The sequence below is a fragment of the Nomascus leucogenys genome, chromosome X (genome assembly GCF_006542625.1).
Source record: "Nomascus leucogenys isolate Asia chromosome X, Asia_NLE_v1, whole genome shotgun sequence".
Taxonomy (NCBI): Eukaryota; Metazoa; Chordata; class Mammalia; order Primates; family Hylobatidae; genus Nomascus; species Nomascus leucogenys.
Genome location: NC_044406.1, coordinates 138,972,796 through 139,000,094, shown reverse-complemented (window position 1 = coordinate 139,000,094; position 27,299 = coordinate 138,972,796). Strand labels below are relative to the sequence as shown.

General features: G+C 59.4%; 1 protein-coding gene and 1 long non-coding RNA gene across 3 annotated transcripts; one reads left to right on the top strand and one right to left on the bottom strand.

Moving 5' to 3' along the window:
* The first annotated feature begins 133 nt into the window (after positions 1-133).
* On the top strand, positions 134-24,741 carry HCFC1 (host cell factor C1). 2 transcript variants are annotated; one of them, XM_030806988.1, is made up of 26 exons: positions 134-1,635; positions 7,579-7,727; positions 8,018-8,178; positions 8,869-9,077; positions 10,016-10,100; positions 10,673-10,779; positions 11,901-12,080; positions 12,154-12,513; positions 12,825-12,985; positions 13,551-13,748; positions 14,068-14,292; positions 14,431-14,535; positions 14,784-15,003; positions 15,257-15,399; positions 15,554-15,692; positions 15,905-16,125; positions 16,776-18,252; positions 18,548-18,711; positions 19,359-19,803; positions 20,159-20,476; positions 20,610-20,728; positions 20,829-20,966; positions 21,318-21,503; positions 21,775-22,075; positions 22,700-22,763; positions 22,925-24,741. In XM_030806988.1, exons 1-26 carry the CDS (start codon positions 1,443-1,445, stop codon positions 22,962-22,964), a joined length of 6,108 nt encoding a protein of 2,035 aa, XP_030662848.1. In that variant the 5' UTR covers positions 134-1,442; the 3' UTR covers positions 22,965-24,741. The 2 variants fall into 2 exon arrangements, with proteins under 2 accessions (XP_030662848.1, XP_030662847.1); XM_030806987.1 differs by having other exon boundaries at positions 19,227-19,803.
* On the bottom strand, positions 2,198-3,525 carry LOC105738133. Its single transcript, XR_001113866.2, has 3 exons — positions 3,221-3,525; positions 2,920-3,092; positions 2,198-2,505 (listed from the first exon to the last, which is right to left on the bottom strand). It is a non-coding gene; the product is annotated as an uncharacterized LOC105738133 (long non-coding RNA).
* Positions 24,742-27,299: the final 2,558 nt, after the last annotated feature.

Below are 27,299 nucleotides of genomic sequence, written 5' to 3'. Positions count from 1 at the left end.
CCCTTCAGCGACCCGAGAGACTGTTCCCGAGGGGGGCGGGGCCGAGCGCGTCGGAGGGGTTGGCACCCTCATCCGGGCATTTCCGAGATGCCGCCGCCGCCATCTTTGTTTTGTGCTGAAAGTCGCTATTGACGCCCGCGGACGGCCGGGCGAGGGGAAGTGGCAAGATGGCGGCTCCCAGGGCGGAGGCGTGGAGGCTCGCCCGGTGGGGGGGCCGTGGGGCGGGGCGCGCCTGCACCTGACCTGAGCGCGGCTCGAGATTTAGCCCAGCGCGAGGCCGCGCCGACCCCCACCCCCGCCGCGAGGCAGCGCAGGGGTCCTTTACGAGGCTGGGGTCGTTTACGAGGCCTGGGCCCAGGGGCGAAGCGGTGCGAGGGCGAGTGGGGGGAAGCGGTGACGTCACCCGACTCCGCCCCCTCGCCCGACCGCCGGCGCCGCTGCCGCCATGTTTAGTTGTTACTTCTTCACACAAGATGGCGGCTCCCAGGGAGGAGGCATGAGCGCCCTGCCGTTACCGCTCCTTCTGCCGTACAGTTGCCGCTTCAGGGCCTAATTCTAGCTCTTTGAAGCGGCTCCTGTGGGAAGGAGTCATAAGGCGGGAAGTGAGGATCTGACACCGCCTTGAGTTTGGTTTGCAGTGGAAGAACTGACCCAGGAGGAAGAGAATAGGGGGGAACGGGGAGCTAGTCTCAAGATGGCGGCTCCCACGGCGGCAGGCGCAGCCTGAGCAGCAGAGGCGGACTAAGGGGAGAGGCGCGAGACTTCACAAGCCGTACGGCGCGAGCCCCCAAACGGCCCTCGAGAGCTCGAACTGGTTCCACCGGCGTCCGGCCCGCCTCCATTCGTTAGGTGTGTCGAGGCTGTTTCGGGAGCTGCGGCTGCACTAGCGCTGGGCGGGGAAGCGGGACGGTCTCAAGATGGCGGCTCCCACAATTGTGGTCTGAGCGCCGGCGGGGCTGCGACGACCGCGGCGCTTGTGGCTCCTTTCCACCCGCCCCGGAAGCCGGCCAGTGCTGGGGACTTGGGGGTGTGGGAACCGGGCCGGGGCTCCGCCATTTCCGGCGGGGGAGGGCTACGACTGAGGAAGGGAGGAGAGAGAGGCGGCTCAAGATGGCGGCTCCCAGGGCCTCCCGCCCGAGCTTGTAAGCGGGAGCGCCCGGGCAAGTAGTCGGGGCGACGGGACTCGGCGGCCTCCAGCTTTTTGAGCCTAGGCGCTCGACAGTTTCGGGCGGCTCTTGAGGAGACGGGGTGAGCGAGAAGAAAGGGAAGAGCCAAAGGGAAGGAGGGCAGTTAAGATGGCGGCCTCCATGGAGTCGTCTACCGCTGTGTGAGGAACCGCTTCTCCGTGAGAGCTGCCTTAGACGAAAGGGGGTGTGTGAAAGGAATTGAGGGGCTCCCTTCCCGCTTGTTGACTTCTCCCCACCGCACTCTTTCCCGGAACTATGGCTTCGGCCGTGTCGCCCGCCAACTCGCCGGCGGTGCTTCTGCAGCCCCGCTGGAAGCGAGTGGTGGGCTGGTCGGGTCCGGTGCCGCGGCCCCGCCACGGCCACCGCGCCGTGGCCATCAAGGAGCTCATCGTGGTGTTTGGCGGCGGCAACGAGGGAATAGTGGACGAACTGCACGTGTACAACACGGGTGAGTGCAAAGCCCGCTGGGTCCTCGGCTCTTTCCCTCCCTCCATCTCCTCCCTCTCCCTCCTCTTTCCTCCCTCCCTCCATCTCCTCCCTCCCTCTCCTCCCTCCCTCTCTTCCCTCCCTCCATCTCCTCCCTCACCCTCTACCCTTCCCTGGCTCTCTCTCCCCTCCTCCCTTCCCCGTCCCTCTCCCCCCTCCCCGTCCCCTTCCCCCTCCTCCCTCCTCCCCCTCCCTCCCCACTGATCGGCTTGCCCCTCCCCTTTGCTGTGCCGGGCTTCAGTGCTTTTCTCTGATGATCTCCCCGTTCCCTTGTCTCTCCCGTGTTTGAGGATTGGTTTTCGTTAGTTAAAAGAAAGCCCCTAGTCCGACTGGTGAGGGAGAAGGGCTGTCGCCAGCAGTGGTGACTTCAGACCCACACCGTTACCCAGCGGGCTGGGGCTGGGGCGGGCGGATGTGTCCCCTTGGCGCAGGCAGAGCTCCCCTCTCTCTCCCTCCCTTCTCCTGCGCCTGCTCAGCTCTCCCTCATCTCGAGTGCCCATTCTGGAGAAATGACCATTTCTAGATTACAGATTCGTTCTCTGTCTCTTGAAAAAGGGAGGAAAGGGAAGTGCTATTAGGACGCAGAGTTTTAACATCCGCCGACCCGGGTAATGCCGGAGCCTTGGGGACCCCTAGGACGGGCCGGCGGCAGGGCCGCCTCTCCCTTTCCACATTTACTTCTGCAGCATTTCTTTCCAAGTCGCCCCTTCTCCTAATCTGGTGCCTTCTGGTTTACAAGCTGAATTCCAGTTACCCCTCAGCGGCCTGCGTACTCGTGCGTTTCCCCGCTTCTGCGGATCCAGGGGGTTACCCCACCCGCTCTTCTGCCTCCCTGCAAAACCCAAGCCCTTGTTAGTTGGGAAGGGGAGGAATCTCTCTCTTCAGGTGTGGCTGATGCACCACGGCCTTCGTGGGGGCCGTTCGTTGTTGCCCCTGCCTAGTAGCCTTGCCTAGTCTCTAGAGCAGAAAGCCTGCTGCTGTCCATGACAGCTTTGTGGCATCCTTTTTCTTGGTGGCTACTTGGCCCGTTTTGTGCCCCTAGCACAAGGGTCAGCTCTCAAGTTGCCTACTGACTGCCCGTTGGCCCACAGGACCCTGGCCTTGCCCAGAAGGCAGGGTCAGGGTGAGTTCTGTCCTAGGCAAGAGCTGGAAGAGTCTGGGTGAGGGAAAAGCCCCCTGCAGGCGGCGGTGGGGAGGCCTTGGGAAGCCCTAGTCCTGAGTGGCAGGCACGGCTCCCAGCACTAACCCCTTGCTGCGCGGCCGTTCTCTCCTGGGGGCTCTGGCGATCCCCTGGCCTCGGTGGTGGCCCTGCAGACAAACCCTCGCTAGGTGGGCTTTGTGTCCTGGGCGGTGAGAGACTGCTGTTCTTTGACTGAGCTCCAGTGCCTCGATGCTCTGGGGGTGGGAAGCTGGAGCTGCCTGGAGGGAGAAAGTTGGTTTGGGGAGTTGGGAAGGCTGGAGCTGGGCTCTTGGGTGCTGCTTCCTTCCCCACCCCACAAGGCAGAAAGTGCTGGTTTCTCCACATCTTGGAGATTATCGCCACCTACCACGTTGACTTTGAAAGGCTGGTGGGTTGTCTGTGACCGTTTTTCGTTCCAGGTCTCTCAGCACCTGTTGCCTCCAGGGAGCAGGGCCTTTCTCAGCACCCCCCCGGGCGGGGGCGCTTGGTGGTTGGTGGTGCCCCGCGCCAGCCCAGGCAGCTGCAGTAGCAGGAATTAGCTCAGTAAGCTAAGGCTTCTCCACTGGTGGGGCTGTTTATAGAGGCACCGTCACCATGAGCAGCACCTTCTCCACTCTGGACCGACTTTCTTCTCATAAGGCCTGGAGCAGGCTCCCTGGCAGGGAAACGCAATTTTAGAAAGTAGGGCAGGGGCCTAATTACAGTCGGCTCCAGAGTCCACCACCACTGCTGCCTTGGCTTCCTGGGGCCTCTGCATATTCATTAGTTTATTAAAATGAATTGACCACTTTGGCATGAATTCTTTACCAGTCTGCAAAGACAGGTTGTGCATTAGAGGGTAGCCTGCCTTCCAAAGGGCTGCTTAAAATGAAGCTCTGGGATCTTCCAGGGTAGCAGTTTGGAAACTGTCATCGGCAATTCCTCAGACGAGAGAGCAGCTGGCAGACCTAACGCCCTCTTCCTCACCGGGGTTTCTGCCCCCTCCCGCCAGCCCGGCCTCGTCACCTTTGTCTTGTCTCCTTTTGTTGTGTTTGGGATGAGGTCAGGGCATATTCTCACGCCTGTGCCCCTTGCACTTCCGCGGGATCAGTCCTCAAAAAGCCTTGCACCTTTGGAGAGTACTGATCTGGAAGGGGTTCCCGTTGCTAGGATAAAAGAAAGCTTCAGGGGGTGCGTGCTTTGAGAGCTCTTAGGGTAGCTACTGTGCTTGTCCTTAGGGAATTTTAGTTTCACGTGGCAAGCTAAAGGATTCAGAGTGCTGCCAGGTTGCGGGGGGAGTGCGAGCTTTGGCCACGTTGGCTCTGTAATGTCCATAGGCTCTTGGAGCTGGAGGGAGCCTTGGAAAATATCTAGTGGAACTACTTCCTTGTTTCTGCAGATGAGGAAATTGGGGTCCAAGAGGGGAAGTGACAGGTCCAGGGTCGCCCCCCCAGCTGGTGGCGGAGTTGGGCAGGAGTGCAAACCTTCATAGAGGCCATTCTGCCACCTGTCTCTTGGGGCCCATCATCTTTGAAATACCTCCATTCTCTGTCCCTGTATCTAATTGGTCATTGTGTCGGGCAGGCATCAAATCTGTCCCCTTCCACACCAAGCCCTCCTCTTCTCTTACTAGACTCTTGCAGTCACTTCCTGATTGGCCCTACTAGTTTCATTTGTCGGGAAATCCTGTTCACCCTTCAAGGCCCGGCTGAAACGTCACCTCTTCTGAGAAGCCCTTTCCACTCCTGCCCTCCCCTCTCCAGCAGTAGCACTGCTCTGTGCTCCCAAGGGCCGGGCTTGGTCAGAGCTCTTCTAGGGTGTTTGTCTCATCGTGGGAAGGGGGCACGCAGCCTTCCTACCCCATTGGGAGTATGAGCACAAGATCCATGTCCTCTGTGCCTCCCAGCACGTCGTATGCCACACGGGAAATGCTCTAATGTGACAGGTGGAACAGAGAGGAAGGCAGCTTGTTGAACTTGACCGGCCACCTCACTGCATGGGCACCAGTCTCTAGGTGGTGATGGGACAGTGGCAACCAGGGATGGAGCTGGCAGAGCATGAAGTGGGTGGGGGAGCTGATGAAACACAGAGAGGCCGGGGCACAGCCTTGCTCAGGAGAGGGGAGCTGGAGTGGTGTGGAGTGGTGTTCATCTAGGGCAGGGTCCTTTCCCCACCTTCCCCTCCCAGCTGAGAGCCAGCATTTCCAGGATGAGGGGCCCAAGGATTGGGTTACATGACACCCCCCAGATGAGTCAGGGGTGACTGAGAGCAGCTGTCACATTGAAAAGCTGGGAGAAGGGAGGAGAGCTTGCTCGTGTGCTTTCAGGGGGCGGAACCAGGACTCGTGGGTGAGATGAGGAGCCGCAGGTTTGTCTTCACACCAGGAGCTGTGCTCCCTGACAGACCTCTCTTGACGGGGGTGGGGAGGGCCCCTGCCCTGCCTGGAGTGTTCTAGAATGAGATCAGCACCTCTTGGGTCCTGTAGAAGGATCTGGTGAGCGGGAGTCCCAAAGATATCACAGGGCGCTTCTGGCCTGGCCCACCAGCTCACTGATCAGCGTGTGATAGGAAAGCTGCCCGTTGACCTCATGTGCCATTTAGCTTTGTCCCATACCCTGACCCGCAGCCCCATAGCTGTGGGCTTTGACCACGAGGATGCTCAGGGGAGTGAGGGTGGCTGCCTGGACATGGGACCCTTGGGCAGGCACAGATCCGTCGCTTCAAGTCAGTGACAGGGCTCTTGTCTCTGTCTCTGTTTTACGCTGTGACCTCAGGTGTCGCTTGCCCTTCTGGGCTCTGCCCCTTTACCTACCGAGAGCAGTTGGCCCAGGCAGCCTTAGGTCTCGTTATGTGTTTACCCTGGTAGCTTGCACGGAGCTCCCTCCAGGGATTGGTCAAGACAGCTCTCCAGTGCGCAAGGCTGTTGGCCTTGGCAGCTCTTGCTTTTCTAGGGTGGTTTTTGCACTGGGAATGAGAGAGAGGCAGAGGGCCAGGATCCAAGCTTGCACATGTGGGCAGCACAGGTGTTGTCCCTCTGCTTTAGGGAAATGGCAGGGGAGCTCTAGTGCTAGGCATGTCCGAGGCCCAGTGACTCAGCTGAATGGCTGCAGAGACTGTCAGCCTGCTCGAAGCCTACCCACAAAGTGGGTGCTGGAGAGCGGGGTGGGGGTGCTCTCGCCTCGGGAGGAGCGGTGGTGGTACAGTTGTGCTGTGGGGGGTTTTCTGGTCTTTGTTTGTTTGTTTGTTTGTTTTGAGGTTAGGTCTTGCTCTGTTGCCCAGGCTGGGATGCAGTGGCATGGTCTCAGCTCACTGCAGCCTCGAACTCTGAGGCTCAGGCAGTCCTCCCGCCTCAGCCTCCTGAGTAGCTAGGACCACAAGTGTATGCCACCACACTCAGCCAGTGTTTTAAAATTATTTGTAGAGACGGGGTCTCCCTGTGCTACCCAGGCTGGGAGTTGTGCTTTGGATAAGGGCTAGCCTTGCACATGGTTCCGCATTGAGCCCTGGGGGTGACAGCGTGAGACTGGGTGGGACCAGAGTGCAGTGGGGCGTGCATTCCCGACCATGGTCAGCTGCCTGGCCCCGGGTGCACACCTGAATATGGAAAAAAAACACTTTGTTTTTCCTCTTCTATGGTCTCACAACACTTTTGGCTACCAAACTGAATAGTCTGTGTTGTATCACAATATCACAGCATCCCTGTGTGGAAGCCTTCCCACTTCCCACCCCACAGGAATCCCCCCATGCCCTGCCACGCCCTGGGGGACCCATCTTGCGTCTTGAGTCATGTGGAGGGGCCTCAGCTCCTTTTGCCCTCTGCTTGCTGAGATCTCACCCAGGCCAGCGCAGAGGCACGGAGTCGGGGTTGCACCTGGCCCCCAGTTTGGGGTTTCTGGAAAGAGTGTGGCGAATCCTCTGAGGGACCCCTCATAGGAGGAGCTTTTCGGGGAAGCCCTGGCCTGCCAGGTGTGAGGGGAGTCGAGTTTGAGGACATGAGGGAAGGGCCTGGTCCCAGCTGAAGGCTGGCTGCGCCATCCTGCGGAAGCAAAGCAGTGCCTAAGGTCTGATTCCCCTCTTTCTTGGTGGTCTCCTCACCCCCCTGAGCTTTTGAGAAGCTTCTGTGACGGCTCTGCTGAAACTGCTGCCTCTGGCTTGCAAGAATGTTCTGGAGTACCATAGGTGTGGCAGCAGGGGCAGGGAGGGATGCTGGTGGACCATCACCTAGGAGACCAGAGGAAGTCCGGGAGGTCAGAGCGGAGGCCGGGTCTCATCCCCATGGCTCTTCGCAGCCTGCAGCGGTTGCTGTTTTGGCCACTTGAAAGTGCTGCTCTGGGCTCTGGCTGTCCTGACCCTGTGATGAAGGGACAAAAAATGTGGGCTCCAGGGAGGAGGAGCACAGGCCCACCAAGAGGGTATTTTGGGGAGAAATTCATGTCTGATCACTGAGTGCTAGGGAAGGAAGGCAGTGGCTAGATTCCCAGTAGCTGATGAGGGATCTTGCACAGTAATTTCCCGCTCATTAAGATGACCTTGGCGAGAAGCAGGGTGGTCACAGGCTCTTTTGCACTGGCCTGAAGTTGAGGGGTTTGGAAGATGGCCCAGATAGCGCGGCTGGAGTTGCTAGAGCGCCCGCAGGGATGGTGCTGGCTCAGCCCCTCTCACCAAGCTTGATGGCTGGCAGGTTTGGGGAATGAGAGGAATGGGGGCTCCCAGGTGTTCTGACTTCTGCCTCCTTCTGTTCCCCAGCAACCAACCAGTGGTTCATCCCAGCCGTGAGGGGGGACATTCCCCCTGGGTGTGCAGCCTATGGCTTCGTGTGTGACGGGACTCGCCTCCTGGTGTTTGGCGGGATGGTGGAGTATGGGAAATACAGCAATGACCTCTACGAGCTCCAGGTAAAGCAGCCCCAGGTTCTCACTCTGCCTCGTTGGCCCCACGTGACCTGACGGTAGTGGCTTCAAGGTTGAGGCAAGCGAGAGGTGGAAGGGATGCTTGAGAGTCTGCCAAGGCCGCTTTGAACTTGACCCACCTCAGAAGAAGGCAGTGCCCAACACCTAGGACCTTCTTGCTCCAGCAAGGCACCTCGCTCACCCCTGGCCATTTCCTCCTCCACCACAAGTTGCCCTGGGGCCCCAGTGGTGGCCTTCTCATCCCACGGTTCAGTCTCCAGGTCTTGATTTTGCAGGCGAGCCGGTGGGAGTGGAAGAGACTCAAAGCAAAGACGCCCAAAAACGGGCCCCCTCCATGTCCTCGACTCGGGCACAGCTTCTCCCTTGTGGGCAACAAATGCTACCTGTTTGGGGGTCTGGCCAATGATAGCGAGGACCCAAAGAACAACATTCCGAGGTGAGGCTTGGTTCTTTTCTCTGGAACCCCCTGGGTGGGTGTGCTCTCACATGCACAGGGCTCCGTGGTGTCCTAAAGAATGTGCGCAGCAGAGCCCTGCGGCCGGGTCCCTTTCTCATGCTGGGTTGTAAATGAGAGAGCGGCACCAGATGCCCTCTCAGGAGTTTTCAGGCTCCAAAATCGCTACTGACCCTGAGCAGGCCTCATGGGAGGAGGGCCAAGCCAGAGGTGAAAGCCACTTTGCCTTGGGCTGGCCCAGCTCTCAGACTCAGCTTAGAGCTGCTCGCGTTCCTTCTCGGCTTCCGCTGCCTACAAGTTTCCTGATGGGTATTTTCCAAGGCCCGTGGCCAAGGACTGTCTGTCTGGAGGTAGTCCCAAGCCGGTGCCCCCTCTTGCTCTGCGGAGCCCTCATATAATGCCCAGCTTTGTGTGCATGGCGGGGGCCTGCTCTGCTGGGTCTGGACTCGGGGCTGCTGTGCAGCCTCACCCACCCTGTCCCCTGTTCCAGTTGGACTCATCCTAGGGAGCTTCTGGCAGCCCCTTCCTCAAGAGCTAGGGCAGAAGAACTTCAGAGCTCCCATGGCCCTAGCCCCTTTGTGTTCTGGGGAGGCTGCCACTCATTGATAGCCATCCAGCGAAGCCTCTGGCGTGAGGAGTCGAGACTTGCCATAACTGATCTTTCCTCGTCAGGTACCTGAATGACTTATATATCCTGGAATTACGGCCAGGCTCCGGAGTGGTAGCCTGGGACATCCCCATCACTTACGGGGTCCTACCACCACCCCGGGAGTCACATACTGCCGTGGTCTACACCGAAAAAGACAACAAGAAGTCCAAGCTGGTGATCTACGGCGGGATGAGTGGCTGCAGGCTGGGGGACCTGTGGACCCTAGATATTGGTGAGCAGGGTGGTAGCACCCCAGCAGCCATGGGACAAAGCGGGTCTCCCTCTTGGCTGGCCCCGTGGGTGGCGCTGTTGTATGGTGAGGTGGGGCTCTTAGGGAGCTGGAGCATACCACTTCATGCTTTCCTCTTGTCGTGGTGGGCCAGGGTGGGGTACCCTGGATTGTCCCTAGGTTTGGGGCTGTTATCTCTGCCCTGTGCTGGCTCATTGGGCTGAATTGGTCTGCGGGCTTATAAGAGAATAAGACATTAAGGCTTTCTCGAATGGAATTCTCTGGATCCAGGTAGCATTAGTCCCTCTTGACTTGTCAGTGGTCAGACTATGTGGAGTGCTGCATCCTGGTCTGACTGCTGCATCCTGGTCTGACTGCTGTGGTACCATTGGATGCTGGTAAACCGTGAGGCCTTCGGGGACTGCTTGGGCAGGTCACCAGCTGGTGGTATCAGGAGTGGTTGGGAAAGATTACCAACTGTGGATCTTCGGAGGCCTCTTCGACTGGGAGAGAGGAGATGGCGATGTTGTCCTATAGATCAGAGTTGGCACTCCAAAGAAGCAGTTTTCCTGTGAGAGAAATTTCCAGCAGTTTGCTAAAATGTCTGTAGCCTAAGGTGGTTATGGCGGTGAACGTATTTCATGGAGAGTTCAGGGTGCGCTCACCACTCCTCCCCCAGCACAGAGTGCAGTCCTGGCTCAGGGCAGGCGCTCAGAATGTACCTGAAGGAGCGCTATTGCTAGCCTGGTCAAAACCACCTGGGTAACACAGGAATCTAGCTACCATGACAACAATCAGAGGGCCTGCCTTGGGCTGTAGGGAAGCCAGGGATGGAATTCTCTCACTGAGACAGATCCTACCTTCCTGAGCTAGCTTGAATCCAGGGAACGACCTGTGTGCAGTCTAGCTTGTGTAACCCTTTCCACTCCGTCTCTCTGCAGACACCCTGACGTGGAATAAGCCCAGTCTCAGCGGGGTGGCGCCTCTTCCTCGCAGTCTCCACTCGGCAACCACCATCGGAAATAAGTAAGTGGCTCCTCACCTGCGTCTCTCTTCTCTAGACTGGCGTGGCCCCTCCCCTGAAGGGCTCTCACTCAGTTTTGTCCTGTCAGACCCTAAGGCCTGAGGATGCCTCTTTCTGGCTGGGCTGGCATTCGGTAGCCCTGTTTTTCCATTACGACCCTGGGGGACCAAGGAAAGACAGATTCGGGGGGAGAGGGCCACACACAAGCTGAGTCTGAGACCCTCCCCGGGCCTGTGAGGCTCCGCCCCATCAGGTGCAGAGTGTTCTAGGTCCTCTGTGCAAGCACCTGGGTGTCTTTGTGAATGCCCAGGTCCTAAAGGGAACCTAGGAACTATGGACATGAAGGTGAACTTTAGATGAGCTAAATGGCACTTTTATGTGGTAGAGGTGACACAGTTCTTCTGAGGGCTGAGCCACCAGGCAGGAGAGGGCCATGTCAGGAGGCTTCACGCATCCTTGGGGACTCTCCTGGGGAGAGCCAGAGGACTGAGCTCTAGAACTGGGGTAGCAGAGGTGGCCTCTAGCTTGGCACCAACTCTACAATCCTTTCCCACTCTTCCCTCCTCACTCCCAGAATGTACGTGTTTGGTGGCTGGGTGCCTCTCGTCATGGATGACGTCAAAGTGGCCACACACGAGAAGGAGTGGAAGTGTACCAACACGCTGGCTTGTCTCAACCTGGGTATGGCCTCCTCGGGCTCCGAGTGGCCTGTGGGAGGCTGCAGGAGGCTGGCCCATCTCAGCCTAAGAGCTGTGTGGGGTGTGCGGGGAGCAAGCTGGGCCCCCGGCTCCCTTTGGAATCCACTGGAAGGATCCAGTGGGCAGAGCTCTCTGAAGCAGTGTTCCGCCTCTTGAGTTTTTTGAATGAGCTCTCCATCCAAATGGCCCAACATCCAAAAGTGCAAAAGCCTCTACGGCACAGGGCCTCCTTCCCTCCTCCCGGTTCTGCTTCTCAGAGGCAGCCATGTGGGTGGTTTCCTGTCCACCCTGAAGGGGCTCGTCATATCCGAGCATTAGCCATAGGTCCCTTTAAAAACAAACAATGGCAGCCTGGCGCAGGCAGTGCCACACCTGGCCTTTCTCATCCGCCGTATCTTGGAGATCACTCCACGTCCCTGCCCCGCAGCAGCCTCCTTCGAGTTGCGGTTGTGCTGCTGTAACTTGTACAGGCGCCGCTCCGTGAGTATCCTTGCACCATCTCCACCCGTGTGCAAGTGTATCCTAGGGGTGAAAACCTAGAAGTAGGGTTGCTGTTGGATGCGGCTGAACTGCCCTGCGCAGAGGCTGTGCCCACGTAGGCGCCTCCGGTGGTGCCCTCACGGAATGCTCAGGCCACTCTTTGCCAAGCCTGATGGGTAGCCGAAGCTCCGCCTCTGGCTCACCTTGAGCCCCAGCTGCTGCGGGCCCGAAAATAAAAATGCTAGGCGCCGGTGGTTGAAGTTTAGATTTCTTTTGCGTGAGAGTGCGTGTTTTTTCTTAAGATCTTTCTATCATGTTTTCCCTAAACCGCTTTACCCATTGCCGTCTCTTTCTGTGAGTTGTAGTGTTCCTTAACGGGCAAGGAGGTAAACCTCTGACTGTGTTTCTCATGGTTTTCTTAGTTGGCCGTTGGTGGTTTGTAATTTTATTTTTTGTGTTGCTTTTTGCCACAAAGGGTTTCTTTGTTTTGTTGTTTTTAATGTAATAATCCGATAACTTCTTGATTTTAACTCCCATCCTTGACAACAAAAGAACCAAGGGCAACCAGGGGTGGCGGGTTTCCTCTATCCTCCCTGCTGACCTCCCTTGTCTGCCCTCCCCCAGATACCATGGCCTGGGAGACCATCCTGATGGATACACTGGAGGACAACATCCCCCGTGCTCGGGCTGGCCACTGCGCAGTCGCCATCAACACCCGCCTGTACATTTGGAGTGGGCGTGACGGCTACCGCAAGGCCTGGAACAACCAGGTCTGCTGCAAGGACCTCTGGTACCTAGAGACAGGTAGGCCCGGCCCAGCCGACCCCCCTCCTCCCACAGCCTCCCGCCCCTTCTCACCAACTGCGTTCTCCCACAGAAAAGCCACCACCCCCAGCCCGAGTACAACTGGTACGCGCCAACACCAACTCCCTGGAGGTGAGCTGGGGGGCAGTGGCAACAGCCGACAGCTACCTTCTCCAGCTCCAGAAATATGACATTCCTGCCACGGCCGCTACTGCCACCTCCCCTACACCCAATCCGGTCCCATCTGTGCCTGCCAACCCTCCCAAGAGCCCTGCCCCAGCAGCAGCCGCACCTGCTGTGCAGCCGCTGACCCAAGTAGGCATCACGCTCCTGCCCCAGGCTGCCCCCGCACCCCCGACCACCACCACCATCCAGGTCTTGCCGACGGTGCCTGGCAGCTCCATTTCTGTGCCCACCGCAGCCAGGACTCAAGGTGAGCCCAGGGGACAAGGGACGTTTGAAAGTAGGGGGCTAGCCTCCAGGGAGAGGCAGCAGCCAAGTAGGGGCTGCGAGACGGCAGCCTAGACAGCAGGCCAGCAGCCGGGAGCTTTGGGCTTGTCTCCAAGGGTTGTAGGGGGATGCTAAAGCCTGGCCCCACCTGTGGAAATGATCACCCTCAGGGCACAGAGAAGAGCCAGACTCCCACACGAGCAGGCCAACAGAAGTGGCTCAGGGCTGCCTGCAAAGGGGCTGTGGACATCGTGCAGAAGGTGATGGCTGACGGCTGGCCCCTTGTCTCATCAGGTGTCCCTGCTGTTCTCAAAGTGACCGGTCCTCAGGCTACAACAGGAACTCCATTGGTCACCATGCGACCTGCTAGCCAGGCTGGGAAAGCCCCTGTCACCGTGACCTCACTGCCCGCTGGAGTGCGGATGGTTGTGCCAACGCAGAGTGCCCAGGGAACGGTGAGGAGTGGTCACTGGGGCGGGTGGGACTTCCTGCTAATCCAGTGGATTAAGTTGCAAGTGTACTGAGGGGTTCTCATCCCTCTCGGGCTCTGGTACCACGCACCCCACACCTTTCCCTCCTGGGACATGCGGATGGGGAGAACGCTCCTGTGAGGTCGTGGCGGGAATTAATAAGTTAATGCCTAGAAGGCCTAACCTGCTGCCTGGTCCTAAGGGCATTTGCCACATGGACTTTCTTGTCCTGCAGCCTGAGAGGAGGATCTAGCCAGCTGGGCTTGCCACAGGCCCACGAGAATCAACTGGACCTGATTCTGGTCTTTAGAAAGGATCCAGAGCTCCCAGCCACCTCTTGCCACGGGGGTTGCCATGCATGGTCGGTGGTGGGAGCCCTCCGTGTCTGGGGCCAGGAGAGCGGGGTCTGGCAGTAGAGAAAGCTGAGCCATGCTGGCGGGATGAGGCTCCCCAGAGCAGGGCAGCCCCTGGGCAGGTTCCGGTTAGGTCCACCAAGCAGGGAGGTGGGTGGCACCCGTGTCCTGGCCTCACATGCCTGTGCCTGCTGCAGGTGATTGGCAGTAGCCCACAGATGAGTGGGATGGCCGCGCTGGCCGCTGCGGCCGCTGCCACCCAGAAGATCCCCCCTTCCTCGGCACCCACGGTGCTGAGTGTCCCAGCGGGCACCACCATCGTGAAGACCATGGCTGTGACACCTGGCACTACCACCCTCCCAGCCACTGTGAAAGTGGCCTCCTCGCCAGTCATGGTGAGCGTCTTCCGGGGCTTGTCACTGTGGTCAAACAAGCATAGTCATTCCCTCCGGGCTTTAGAGCTAGCCGTTGGACCGTGGGCTGCAGAATAAGCTGTCTCCATTAAGGGCGTCATGGCCTCAGATGAGAGCTGTGGGCTCAGCCTCCGCCCTTGCCTGTTAAAGGAAGGGGGAACCAAGCTGTTCTTGGGCTTAGGAGCAGGAGGAGGAAGAAGGTGAGTGTTGAGGCAGGAGCTATGGGCCCACCGTGGACATCTTGGGTGGTTTCCCCATGTCTTTCTCTGCCTGGCCCATCACTCGTCTCTGCCTCCTCCAGGTGAGCAACCCTGCCACTCGCATGCTGAAGACTGCAGCCGCCCAGGTGGGGACATCGGTTTCCTCCGCCACCAACACGTCCACCCGCCCTATCATCACAGTGCACAAGTCAGGCACTGTTACAGTGGCCCAGCAAGCCCAGGTGGTGACCACAGTCGTGGGCGGGGTCACCAAGACCATCACCCTGGTGAAGAGCCCCATCTCTGTCCCAGGAGGCAGCGCTCTGGTGAGTGATGGGTGCTGCCAGGCTACGGCCACTGCCAGTGGTGAATGGCCGCCCTGGGCCAGCTCCAGGAGAGTCTCAGCCAGGCCATGCCCTTGTTTGGTTTCCAGATCACTCCCTGCTCCATCCCTTCCTTTTTAGATTTCCAATCTGGGCAAAGTGATGTCGGTGGTCCAGACCAAACCAGTTCAGACTTCAGCAGTCACAGGCCAGGCATCCACGGGTCCTGTGACTCAGATCATCCAGGTGAGCTCTCAGTCTCTGCACATACGCAAGAGCAGGGGCCTGGGTGCCAGGCCACAGGAAGAACTCGTGTCCCTGCCCATGGAAGATCCCATGAGCACACATGGCTCAGAAAGTTCTGCTGCTCAATCCCCTCGCCCACAGCCTCCAGAACATTCCCTGAGCCGCCAAGGCCGCCGGCAGAGAGTAGCCAGACCACATTTCCCTTCCTGACAGTGATGCCGGCTCATGCACCTGCTTCCCCCTTTCAGACCAAAGGGCCCCTGCCAGCGGGAACAATCCTGAAGCTGGTGACCTCAGCAGATGGCAAGCCCACCACCATCATCACCACCACGCAGGCCAGTGGGGCGGGGACCAAGCCCACCATCCTGGGCATCAGCAGCGTCTCCCCCAGTACCACCAAGCCCGGCACGACCACCATCATCAAAACCATCCCCATGTCGGCCATCATCACCCAGGCGGGCGCCACGGGTAGGGGCCTCCCCCGACATATGAGTGTCTGCAAGTCCTCACTGGAGGGGAAATGGAGTCCGGGTTATAAGGCGTGCTGTTTCTGTTTAGTTTACCCTTTTCTATCTTCTCCTTGCTGCCTTTTGTGTCTAAGGGTAGTGGGGAGATGGGCAGGGCTATGGCTGTGACTTGTGGATCTTCATTATAGTCTAGGGGCAGCAGGGGCAGCCCTCACAGAGCCTGTCTCTCCTGGGCCCCCCACTCTCCCATCCAGGTGTGACCAGCAGTCCTGGCATCAAGTCCCCCATCACCATCATCACCACCAAGGTGATGACTTCAGGAACTGGAGCACCTGCCAAAATCATCACTGCTGTCCCCAAAATTGCCACTGGCCACGGGCAGCAGGGAGTGACCCAGGTGAGGCACTCCCAGCCGTCTCTCAGCCCAGTGTCCTAGTGCAGTCCACCCCAGCACGCCACGCAGGTCCTCCTGACGGGCCTGGGAGGGGAAGCATCGGTGGCATCCACCAGCTTGGTGGTGACGTTGGTGGCACTTTCCTCTGGTGTTCCAGGTGGTGCTTAAGGGGGCCCCGGGACAGCCAGGCACCATCCTCCGCACTGTGCCCATGGGGGGTGTTCGCCTGGTCACACCCGTCACCGTCTCCGCCGTCAAGCCAGCCGTCACCACGTTGGTTGTGAAAGGCACCACAGGTGTGTACCTGTAGGCCAGGACTCCTGCCACCCCTAGATTATAATGAAGCAGGGCTGGCCTTCAATCCCTGTGGCACAGCTGGGGGGCACAGCAGCTCCTCTCTCCCGAGCCTTCTGTGCAAGCAGCTCCAGAGTGCCCCAGCCTGTGCGGGAGGAGCTGCTGGGAAGGAGACAGCAGCAGCCTTGGCCCAACTCTGCCTCCTTTCCTTCAGGTGTCACGACCCTAGGCACAGTGACAGGCACCGTCTCCACCAGCCTTGCCGGGGCGGGGGGCCACAGCACCAGTGCTTCCCTGGCCACGCCCATCACCACCTTGGGCACCATCGCCACCCTCTCAAGCCAGGTGATCAACCCCACTGCCATCACTGTGTCGGCCGCGCAGACCACGCTGACAGCGGCAGGCGGGCTCACGACCCCGACCATCACCATGCAGGTAGGGCAGGGCCTGAGGCCACGTGTGGGCGAGGGACCCCACACAAGTGGAAGCACGTGAGGCTCACACCGTCCGTCTGCAGGCTTTTCCTTCCTGGTGTTGAGCTGCTGCCGGGTGCAGCCATGGCAGGCCTTTCCTCACCTGGGGCATTTTCCCTGGTGTCACATGGTCCCTGTCACTGGGTGTCCGTGGTTTGGCCGTCGTGGTTTGGCCATGCCTGGTGTTTGAACACCGGGTTCTTCCTTTCGCAGTGTTCTGGAGGACGCTGCAGCTCGTCTGCATGTGTGTGCAGTGTTCTGTTCATACATATTAAGGAAAACGGTGAAACGTTTGTTGTTGGCCTTTGAGCGTTGTGGGGGATTTCCATTCTCTGACAAAGGACTTGACTCCAGCCAGCCTCCTGCCTTCCCCTTCCCCTGTCCTCACAGCCTCTTCCTCATCCCAGTTGCCTTTGAGGCAAAGTGGTGCCTCTTCCCTGGCCTCTGAGCAAGTCAGTGTCTTGGGGGCAGGGGCGAGTGGGTCTTACGTTTGCCAGGGCCGTTGAGAAGTGGTCAGTGGTCCCAGCCTGTGCGGTGACAGTGCAGGACAGTGGGAGGGACAGGCAGACAGCCAGCTGCGGCACTAACTCTCCTCCTTGTGTGTCTGCCCAGCCTGTGTCCCAGCCCACCCAGGTAACTCTGATCACGGCACCTAGCGGGGTGGAGGCCCAGCCCGTGCACGACCTCCCTGTGTCCATTCTGGCCTCCCCGACTACAGAACAGCCCACCGCCACAGTTACCATTGCCGACTCAGGCCAGGGTGATGTGCAGCCTGGCACTGTCACCTTAGTGTGCTCCAACCCACCCTGTGAGACCCACGAGACTGGCACCACCAACACGGCCACCACCACTGTTGTGGCTAACCTTGGGGGACACCCCCAGCCCACCCAAGTGCAGTTCGTCTGTGATAGACAGGAGGCAGCTGCTTCTCTTGTGACCTCAACTGTGGGGCAGCAGAATGGTAGCGTGGTCCGAGTCTGTTCGAACCCACCCTGTGAGACCCACGAGACGGGCACCACCAACACCGCCACCACCGCCACTTCCAACATGGCCGGGCAGCATGGCTGCTCAAACCCACCCTGCGAGACCCACGAGACGGGCACCACCAACACTGCCACTACAGCCATGTCGAGCGTCGGCGCCAACCACCAGCGAGATGCCCGTCGGGCCTGTGCAGCCGGCACCCCTGCCGTGATCCGGATCAGTGTGGCCACTGGGGCGCTGGAGGCAGCCCAGGGCTCTAAGCCCCAGTGCCAAACCCGCCAGACCAGCGCGACCAGCACCACCATGACTGTGATGGCCACCGGGGCCCCGTGCTCGGCCGGCCCACTCCTCGGGCCGGGCATGGCACGGGAGCCCGGGGGCCGCGGCCCTGCTTTTGTGCAGTTGGCCCCTCTGAGCAGCAAAGTCAGGCTGAGCAGCCCAGGCAGCAAGGACCTGCCCACGGGGCGCCACAGCCATGCGGTCAGCACCGCTGCCATGACCCGCTCCAGCGTGGGTGCTGGGGAGTCCCGCATGGCACCTGTATGCGAGAGCCTCCAGGGTGGCTCGCCCAGCACCACAGTGACTGTGACAGCCCTGGAGGCACTGCTGTGCCCCTCGGCCACCGTGACCCAAGTCTGCTCCAACCCACCATGTGAGACCCACGAGACAGGCACCACCAACACCGCCACTACCTCGAATGCAGGCAGCGCCCAGAGGGTGTGCTCCAACCCGCCATGCGAGACCCACGAGACAGGCACCACCCACACGGCCACCACCGCCACTTCAAACGGGGGCACGGGCCAGCCCGAGGGTGGGCAGCAGCCCCCTGCTGGTCGCCCCTGTGAGACACACCAGACCACTTCCACTGGCACCACCATGTCAGTCAGCGTGGGTGCCCTGCTTCCCGACGCCACTTCTTCCCACAGGACCCTGGAGTCTGGCCTAGAGGTGGTGGCAGCACCCAGCGTCACCCCCCAGGCTGGCACCGCGCTGCTGGCTCCTTTCCCAACACAGAGGGTGTGCTCCAACCCCCCCTGTGAGACCCACGAGACGGGCACCACTCACACGGCCACCACTGTCACTTCCAACATGAGCTCAAACCAAGGTGAGTGAAGGCGGCCAGCCTGGCTTTCATGGTTTCCCAGCCCCCCAGGCTGAAAGGCCAAGACAGCGATGGCGGGGTCTGTCCAGAGTCCACCAGTCAGGCTCCTTGGCACCCAATTTACCAGTGGGGAGAGCTGGGGCGTCCTGGCTGTACCTGAAGCAGATGGAGGTCTCCAGGAGCCTGTCCTGCCTTATCTGGCCCTCTCCTTGGTGGCAGAGGAAGCCTGTGGTGGTCAAGCCAAGTATAGGCCTGGGGGGGCTCCTGCTGAGCAGCTGCCTGCCTGTCGCCCCCACAGACCCCCCACCTGCTGCCAGCGATCAGGGAGAGGTGGAGAGCACCCAGGGCGACAGCGTGAACATCACCAGCTCCAGTGCCATCACGACAACTGTGTCCTCCACACTGACGCGGGCTGTGACCACCGTGACGCAGTCCACACCGGTCCCGGGCCCCTCTGTGCCGGTAAGAGCCCAGGGGGCCGTTTTCCTCCCCGCCTTCCCGGCCTACGCCCGTGCAGTTCCACACTCAGACGCCAGATGTCGCTCTTGTACCAGGCATGGGGCTGCTCCTGGTCCCTTTTCCGGACCATAAAAGGGCAGCCTGGGTGCCTGCTGCGGCAGGAGGCAGGAGCCTCACTGTCCCCGCATCTCTGGGGCGCTTTTATTTCTGTGACTGGTTTCCATCGCGTGTCACTTCACCGCAGCCTGTATAAGACATGGCGGGGGTCTGAGTGCCTGTTTGTCCAGGCCAGGGTGACTGAGGACAGGTTAAACCTGACCGGGGGTCTCAAGGGCCTTTGTTCTCATGCTGCTCAGAGAACCACTGTCCTCTCCCTATTTAACATGGGCTCGAGCTGGCCCATCAAGAATGAAAACTTAGGCCCACAAGGAAAGGTGAAGGCTGGCTTGCTTCTCAGCCCTGCTGCCTGGCTCTGGCCCCTCTCCTCCCCTCTGACAGGGGCTTCTCTCCCTTTCTAGAAGATCTCATCAATGACTGAGACTGCCCCAAGGGCTCTGACTACTGAAGTCCCCATCCCGGCCAAAATAACAGTGACCATAGCCAACACAGAAACTTCTGACATGCCCTTCTCTGCTGTTGACATCCTGCAGCCCCCAGAGGAACTCCAGGTGTCGCCAGGGCCTCGCCAGCAGCTGCCACCACGGCAGCTTCTGCAGTCGGCTTCCACAGCCCTGATGGGGGAGTCCGCCGAGGTCCTGTCAGCCTCCCAGACCCCTGAGCTCCCGGCCGCCGTGGATCTGAGCAGCACAGGGGAGCCGTCTTCGGGCCAGGAGTCTGCCAGCTCTGCAGTGGTGGCCACTGTGGTGGTCCAGCCACCCCCACCCACGCAGTCCGAAGTAGAACAGTTATCACTTCCCCAAGAGCTAATGGCCGAGGCCCAAGCCGGCACCACCACCCTCATGGTAACAGGGCTCACCCCCGAGGAGCTGGCAGTGACTGCTGCTGCAGAAGCAGCTGCCCAGGCCGCAGCCACAGAGGAAGCCCAGGCCCTGGCCATCCAGGCGGTGCTCCAGGCCGCGCAGCAGGCCGTCATGGGTGAGCGCTGGTGCAACCTTGGGGAAGCCGGGCCCCTCTGGGGAGGAGTAGGCCGCGGAGACAGCCTGGGAAGAGGAGCCCATTTCCCTCTAGGGTGGCATGAGCCAGATGTGATGGGGAGGACGAGCACAGGGGACCCCAGGCAGGCCAAGTAGTAGAGACTGCCATGTAGGACAGGCTGGCTAGGGTTAGCGCTTGGGAAACAGGCAGGGCCCCTCAGCCAGGGCTTAGCCTACAGTGGAGCACAGTGGGAGGTGGACAGGGTCTCTAGGACAGGCTTTGGGGACCTCCGCCCGGGCTGCCCGCTTCTGGCCAGCCTTCCTAGTAAGTCGTGTTTCTCTCGATCCTGGAGCAGGCACCGGCGAGCCCATGGACACCTCCGAGGCAGCAGCAACCGTGACGCAGGCGGAGCTGGGGCACCTGTCGGCCGAGGGTCAGGAGGGCCAGGCCACCACCATCCCCATTGTGCTGACACAGCAGGAGCTGGCTGCCCTGGTGCAGCAGCAGCAGCTGCAAGAGGCCCAGGCCCAGCAGCAGCATCACCACCTCCCCACTGAGGCCCTGGCCCCTGCCGACAGTCTCAACGACCCGGCCATTGAGAGCAATTGCCTCAATGAGCTGGCCGGCACGGTCCCCAGCACTGTGGCACTGCTGCCCTCAACGGCCACTGAGAGTAAGCGACTGAGGGCGAATTGGTGTTGGGGTGGTGGGGGCACCCAGGGAGGCGAGGGCAGGACGGGAGGCTCGGTCCCACTTGGGAGCCGGGTCTCCAGAGTCTTTCCCGCTGACACCTTCTTTCTTCCCAGGCCTGGCTCCATCCAACACATTTGTGGCCCCCCAGCCGGTTGTGGTGGCCAGCCCAGCCAAGCTGCAGGCTGCAGCTACCCTGACTGAAGTGGCCAATGGCATCGAGTCCCTGGGTGTGGTGAGTCGGGTGTGTTGGGGCTCCTGAGTCTGTAGCCTGGGGGGCAGCACTGCCTCTGGGTGCTGAGGGCCTGATCTCGTTGCACGATTCTGTCTTGCAGAAGCCAGACCTGCCACCCCCACCCAGCAAAGCCCCCATGAAGAAGGAGAACCAGTGGTTTGATGTAGGAGTCATTAAGGGCACCAATGTAATGGTGACACACTATTTCCTGCCACCAGATGATGCTGTCCCATCAGACGTAAGTGTCCCCAGGTGCTGATGTCCTCAGGTGGGTGGATCTTGGCTCCACCACCCTGAGCGGGGCTTACAGGAAACTCCTCCATCTTTGGGCCAAGCTGAGTAGCCAGGAAGCCTGAGGAAGGTGGGCAGAGACCATCCCCCCTGAAGCAGTAGAAAAGGAGAGCTTTGGTTCCTTCCCGCCAGTACCTGGCCACAGTCAGCCTCGCCACGTCCCTCCTTGCTGTGAGGGGCCAGCCACCGCTGACCTCTTTTCCTTCTGGCTCATAGTCACCATGGACCTGCAACATTCCTGGGGTGGCCCAGAGCTGCCTTCTCCACAGTGGAGTTCATGCCACTCCTCTCTTCCTAGGATGATTCGGGTACCGTCCCCGACTATAACCAGCTGAAGAAGCAGGAACTGCAGCCAGGCACAGCCTATAAGTTTCGTGTCGCCGGAATCAACGCCTGTGGCCGGGGGCCCTTCAGTGAAATCTCAGCCTTTAAGACATGCCTGCCTGGTTTCCCAGGAGCCCCTTGTGCCATTAAAATCAGCAAAGTGAGTCTTGCTGTGGGGTGGCCGTCTGTCCCTGGTTGATTCCTGCCTGCCTCAGCACATGAGGTGGCCGGGGGGGGCATAGGAGGGCTAGGTTTTGAGTCCCAGTTTGTCTTAGTCCTTCCACTTGGGGGAGGATCTGTTTGAAGCTCCTTGAACTACCACATGGAATATCTCTACTGTGTTAGAAAATGGCTTATGGGAACCATGATTAGTCAGTTCTGGAAGCTTCTAGCCTGTTCTGTTGTTGACCTTCTGACCCCCTGGGTTCTAGAGTCCGGATGGTGCTCACCTCACCTGGGAGCCACCCTCTGTGACCTCCGGCAAGATTATCGAGTACTCCGTGTACCTGGCCATCCAGAGCTCACAGGCTGGGGGCGAGCTCAAGAGCTCCACCCCGGCCCAGCTGGCCTTCATGCGGGTGTACTGTGGGCCCAGCCCCTCCTGCCTGGTGCAGTCCTCCAGCCTCTCCAACGCCCACATCGACTACACCACCAAGCCCGCCATCATCTTCCGCATTGCCGCCCGCAATGAGAAGGGCTATGGCCCGGCCACACAAGTGAGGTGGCTGCAGGGTGAGTGTCCTTCGTGGGGCTCTTCAGGCACAGGGAAGGCACAGGAAGCTGGGTGCAGCCGGAGGAACTGTCACCATCTGAGATTTCTTCCATGTGCAGCGTCTCCCTGCTTCCTTTGGCGCGCGCACAGCCCCCCACGGGGGTGGCCATCGAGTAGAGCATGGGACCCAGCTCCGGGCCTGGGGGTGCAGGGGACGCTACCCCAGGATGTTTGAAGGGACAAGCAGTGAGAGGGCTGGCGGGGAAGTGTAGGTTTCCAAGCCCGAAAACAGCATGTCCCAGGTCCCTGGAGTGCAGCAGGTGAGGGGTGGAGGCCGGCCTGCCTCCTTCAGGTCATGCTCCTGCTCCAGCTCCCCTGGGGCTCTGGGACCTGGGAGGGCAGTGAGAGGTGGGAGCTGAGCTGAGTGGGGTTCTAACCTACGTCCAGAGGGGAGTGACTGGTGTCGTGTTCTGGTCCCAAGGAGTGGCATAAAAGGTGACCACCCACAGGGCAGGCGCCCCACCCTTGCCAGCTGCGGGTCATGCCATGTGGCACCGAGAGGCTCTGCAGGCAGGCAGGGCGCATGTGTTCCTTGCTGTTGTTCTGTCACAGTGCTGCTCACGCATCTCTCCCATTCCTTCCAGAAACCAGTAAAGACAGCTCTGGCACCAAGCCGGCCAACAAGCGGCCCATGTCCTCTCCAGAAATGTAAGCAGGAAGCCCCTCTCGGGAACCTTCTGAGACTGGGGGTGGAAATAGCTGGGCTCAGCCTCTCGTCAATTGACTGGGGGCCCCTAACTGGCCCCACACCAGGCTCTGCACCAGCAGGGCCGACACTAACTTTCTCTTTCCTTTTTCTGCCTTCCAAGGAAATCTGCTCCAAAGAAATCTAAGGCCGATGGTCAGTGAGAGGAAGCTGACCAGCCCCTGGATTCTTCTCCAGACCCCCCTGCTTCAGGAACACCCGCCAGGGCCCACCCCTCCCGCCCCGTCCCAGCATTCGCACTTCACCCTCGCGAGCCGCTGTTCACTCCTCTCCCCTTTCTCTTTCTCTCTGTTTTTAAAATAATCTAAAGAAAGCACATTTTACCATTGCTGTTGGGAGGAAGCAGAGGCAGATGGGAAAGCAGAGAGAAGAGCGTGCTTCCTTTCCTCCCGGCTGCCGCCCACCCTGGGGAGAGACCTTTGCGAGGAGGGAAGGCGGAGCTGAGGACAGCCAGCTCCGCCCTCCCAAGGCTGTGTGTTCCTGAGGGCCAGGTCAGGGGCGAGCATGGAGCAGAGGAAAGGTGTCCCTCTTGGCCCTCCCCAGAGTGGCTTTCCTGGCACCCTGGCCTGGGTGTCTGGTTCTGTTTTCTTTTCTTCCCCTTGTGTTTCCAGTCACCTAACTTCCCTTCCTCAGGCTCCCCCGGCCCACTCTGCTCAGTGACCCCACAGGAAGCTTACACATTTTCTCAGAGGCCTTTGTGCTCCCACCTCTTCTACCCTCCCCTCTTCTTTCCCATTTTAGAAAAGAAGGAAAAAGAAAATAGGGGCAAGGAGCCCCGCGGCGGCCTGGGCAGCGCCTGTGCAGACCTCCCTGCAGGCCGCACTGCCAACTGCTGCATTTGTTGTGTTTTTTAGGTTGAAATTGGTGAAGTTCACACTTTCATTGTAATTTTAGCGTGTGGGGTTTTGTCCCTCTTTTGTTGTTGTTAGCTGTGTACAGAATGTGTAATCTTTTTTCTCTTTTTTTTTTTTGTTTTGTTTTGTTTTTGTTTTTTTACTTTTTTCTTCTTGGCTAATTCTTGGCAGGGATCTTTCTGGAGGAAAAGCTGGGGCCAGCCAGGGCAGGAGAGGTGTGAAATCTGCCACGTGGGGCCTGCTGTTTGCCACCCAGCCCAACTTCCTGTTGCTGGCCCTTGCCCTCTGCCCTTTTGCCTGTCCTCAGGCCGCTGGAACAAAGGAAGGACAGCTCATTCCTCATGGGCGATCACTCTGCATCTATACCGTCAGGCCTGGGGGAGCTTGAGGGAGAGCTGGGACCTCCTTGCCCTGGATTTCCAGCTCTCCCCATGCCCCCTCCCTGAGCACCACCGGCACCGCCTCCCACACAGGGCTGCTGCTTTCTGCAGCCACTGCTCCACCTCCCCCAAATTGTCATGGAAAGGGTGGAGAATGGAGGGGAACCAGGTGTCCTTGGAGGCAGCTCGGGAGGGCGACTGTAGTGTCACCCACAAGGGAGGCTAGGGCAATGGAGCAGGCCGCCAGCAGCAGCTGTGCAGCATGGAACCCAGGCCAGGCTCTGCGGCTGGGGGATCTGCTTGGAGTTTTCTGTCCCCCACCCCAAACTTCCGTCGAGGAGCAAGGCTTGCCAGCAAGTCAGAAGGATTTGAACCGAGCAGCCAATCTTTCCAGCCCTCCCCTACCGACCTCTGCCTGGAGACGCAGCAGCCGGTGTCCTCCAGGGCCTCTGGTTTGTTGTATTATAGTATATTTCGCTGTGGAAAATGTCACGTTTAGTCACCTTGGAGCCCACTCACCTGGTCCTGTTGTTTTACCCCATCCCTTCTCTTGCGCGCCTATTGATTTGTTTCTGAGGAGAGTACACCGTTCACTATTGTAGAGTAACCCCTGTGACTCAATATTACCATAGTGCGATGTCGTTTTGTGCTATTTTGAACAATTAAAAGACTTTTTTTGAAATAACCACTAGGTGTCTCACTGTGTCCCGGCATCCTCTCAGGAGGCCTGAGTGGGAAGGCTGAGACCTGCCCGAGGCTCACGGGAGCCCCCTGGAGGGGGACCTGAGCTCTGGTGAAAGTGTAGAAGGCCCCAGAGTGAGGCCCCTGCTGTGGCCTGCGGTCTTTGGACCAAGTCGGACCAGGTTCCAGCAGGTTGCTTGGCAGCTGCCTTGCAGGGCAAGGGCCAAAGGGCCCCTTGGGCAGCTGCTGCTGACTTCCTGTGTCTGGAGGCCAGATCTCCCTCCCTCCCCTCCTGCACTAGAGGATAGGATGGGGCAAAGGCCTGGCAGGTCACCAGCGGCAGCCTCCTTGGGTGGGTTGCGGGGAGGTGGGCTGAGTCAAGTCCACCATGGGTACTGCAGAGGTGGCTTCCTCTTACATGTGAGCCATGCCCCCAAGGGGAAGAAGCAAGAGCTTGTGATCCAGACCACCTAGCAGCTGGGTCAGTAGGACAGCTGGGATCCCATTGCCTGAATTTGTGCCAGGAGGCCCAGAAAGCCCCGGGGCAAGGTGGCCGGAGCAGCACAGGCCTAGGCGGGTCCGAGGGGAGTGACACCCTGCTTCTGGGGCCTGGTGCTCCTGGCGCACCTGCATTCCCCGCCCCCTCCAAGCCCCTGCCGCCTGCCTTTGTTTGCCCCACACACCTCTACTGCCCAGCTTTCCTCTCAGCACCCAGACACTCTGCTACCAGAAGCTCCTGGAGTAGCAAAAGCCTCCATGTCGCCACCTGTGGCATGGGTGTGTGTGCAAGGCCCTGTTGAATGCGACCTCTTCTGGGAAGCCTCTGTCTTGTGGGGTCTGCTGTGTCATGTGGGGGTAGGGGGAAGCAGACTGGCCAGGGCTTGACACCAGGAGCCATGGCTCTGTCTTACCCACCGCACCAACTGTGACCTGCCTTGGAGCCTAGCCTCACAGAGGCCCAAGAAGAGGGGTGGGAAAGTGTCCTTCAGAGCAGAGCGGTAGGAGTTATGGCTGGGGCTGGTGGAGGCCAGAGGCCACATGGGGCTGGACCCAGAACCGAGGGGCCTTGCAGATTTGCCATACCTTTGGCAAATGGCTTTGTGGGCGCTTCGCCTCGTGCGGGTGGTACAAGGGTTCTTCCTACCCCACTCCTGTAGCTGGCACCTGTGGGGCTACCCACCCTCCACATTCCTTCGGCTCACTTGTCTCACCACGGCTGCATCACAGTCCAGAAGGCAAGGGCCACATCAGTCATGCCTCTGGTGTTTATCTGAAAATACCGAGTTTCCGTCTGAGGGCACCACTCAGTCTGGGGAGGCAGGAGGGAGGCTGGACATGAACATGACAGGCCTGTGAACAGGGCAGGTAGATACAGCCCGACTGGGCACAAAGCTCATCCCCTGAGCATGAGCCGAGGCTGAGGGTGGGTGCAAGCACACAGAGGATGCCTCCCCAGCTGCCAGAGGCATCAGCCTCATTACCAAGCATCCCGAAGGGGAACTGTTTGGGGTTGGGTGGGTCAGCCTGCAGCAGGGACTGAGACAGCCACTGTGGCATCAAAGACCAGCAGTGCAGCACCACGCCCAGAGGCTGGAACCATTCTGTGCGCTGTTGGCCTGGAAGGTAGGAAACAGCTCAGCCCAGCTGCCTTGTAGCCCAGAGAAGGGGGGTATGAGCTCTTACCTGCAGTTACTGTCTGGACTTAGAGCTGTATCACTTGTGTAAAGAAGTCAGTGCCAAGGCCGGGCGCGGTGGCTCACACCTGTAACACCAGCACTTTGGGAGGCCGAGGCAGGTGGTCACAAGGTCAGGAATTTGAGACCAGCCTGGCCAACATGGTGAAAAACCGTCTCTACTAGAAATACAAAAAAAAAAAAAAAAAAAATTAGCTAGGCATGGTGGCAGGCACCTGTAATCCCAGCTACTCCAGAGGCTGAGGCAGGAGAATTGCTTAAACCCGGGAAGCGGAGGTTGCAGTGAGCCAAACTCATGCCACTGCACTCCAGCCTGGGCAACAGAGCAAGACCCCATCTTGGAAAGAAAAAAAAATTAGCGCAAATGGCTGCCCATTACTGACTGTTGAGGTAGTTGGTGACAAACTGATTCAAAAGAGAGGACTTGCTAGGCTGGGCACGGTGGCTCACGCCTATAATCCCAGCACTTTGGGAGGCTGACGCAGGAGGATCGCTTGAGCTTAGGAGTTCGAGACCAGCCTGGGCAACATTGCAAAACCCTGTCTCCACTAAAAATACAAAAATTAGCTAGGCATGGTGGCCCACACCTGTGGTCCCAGCTACTCAGGAGGCTGAGATGGGAGGATTGCTTGAGCCTGACAGGTCAAGGCTGCAGTGAGCTGCCTGGGCGACAGGACACTGTCTCAAACAAAACAAAACAAAACAAAACAAAACAAAACAAAACAGAACTTGCCTTCTGTCTACCCTGTGTGGTGACAGGTCAGAGGGACCTCTGCATTCAGGCCCACTAGCTGTTCCCTGTCCTGCTGCACCCCTGCCCCACAGGCTTGGTAGGGCCAAGGCCCTCAGCCACCCTGCCCGGGCCCCTG

Bases quoted from the DNA above. Each gene is read 5' to 3' on its own strand.
- HCFC1 (XM_030806987.1), top strand. From the start codon at position 1,443: ATGGCTTCGGCCGTGTCGCCCGCCAACTCGCCGGCGGTGCTTCTGCAG. The intron at 10,101-10,672 runs GTAAGTGGCTCC...CCTCACTCCCAG, and splicing joins GCAACCACCATCGGAAATAA to AATGTACGTGTTTGGTGGCT. The intron at 15,400-15,553 runs GTGAGGCACTCC...CTGGTGTTCCAG, and splicing joins GGCAGCAGGGAGTGACCCAG to GTGGTGCTTAAGGGGGCCCC.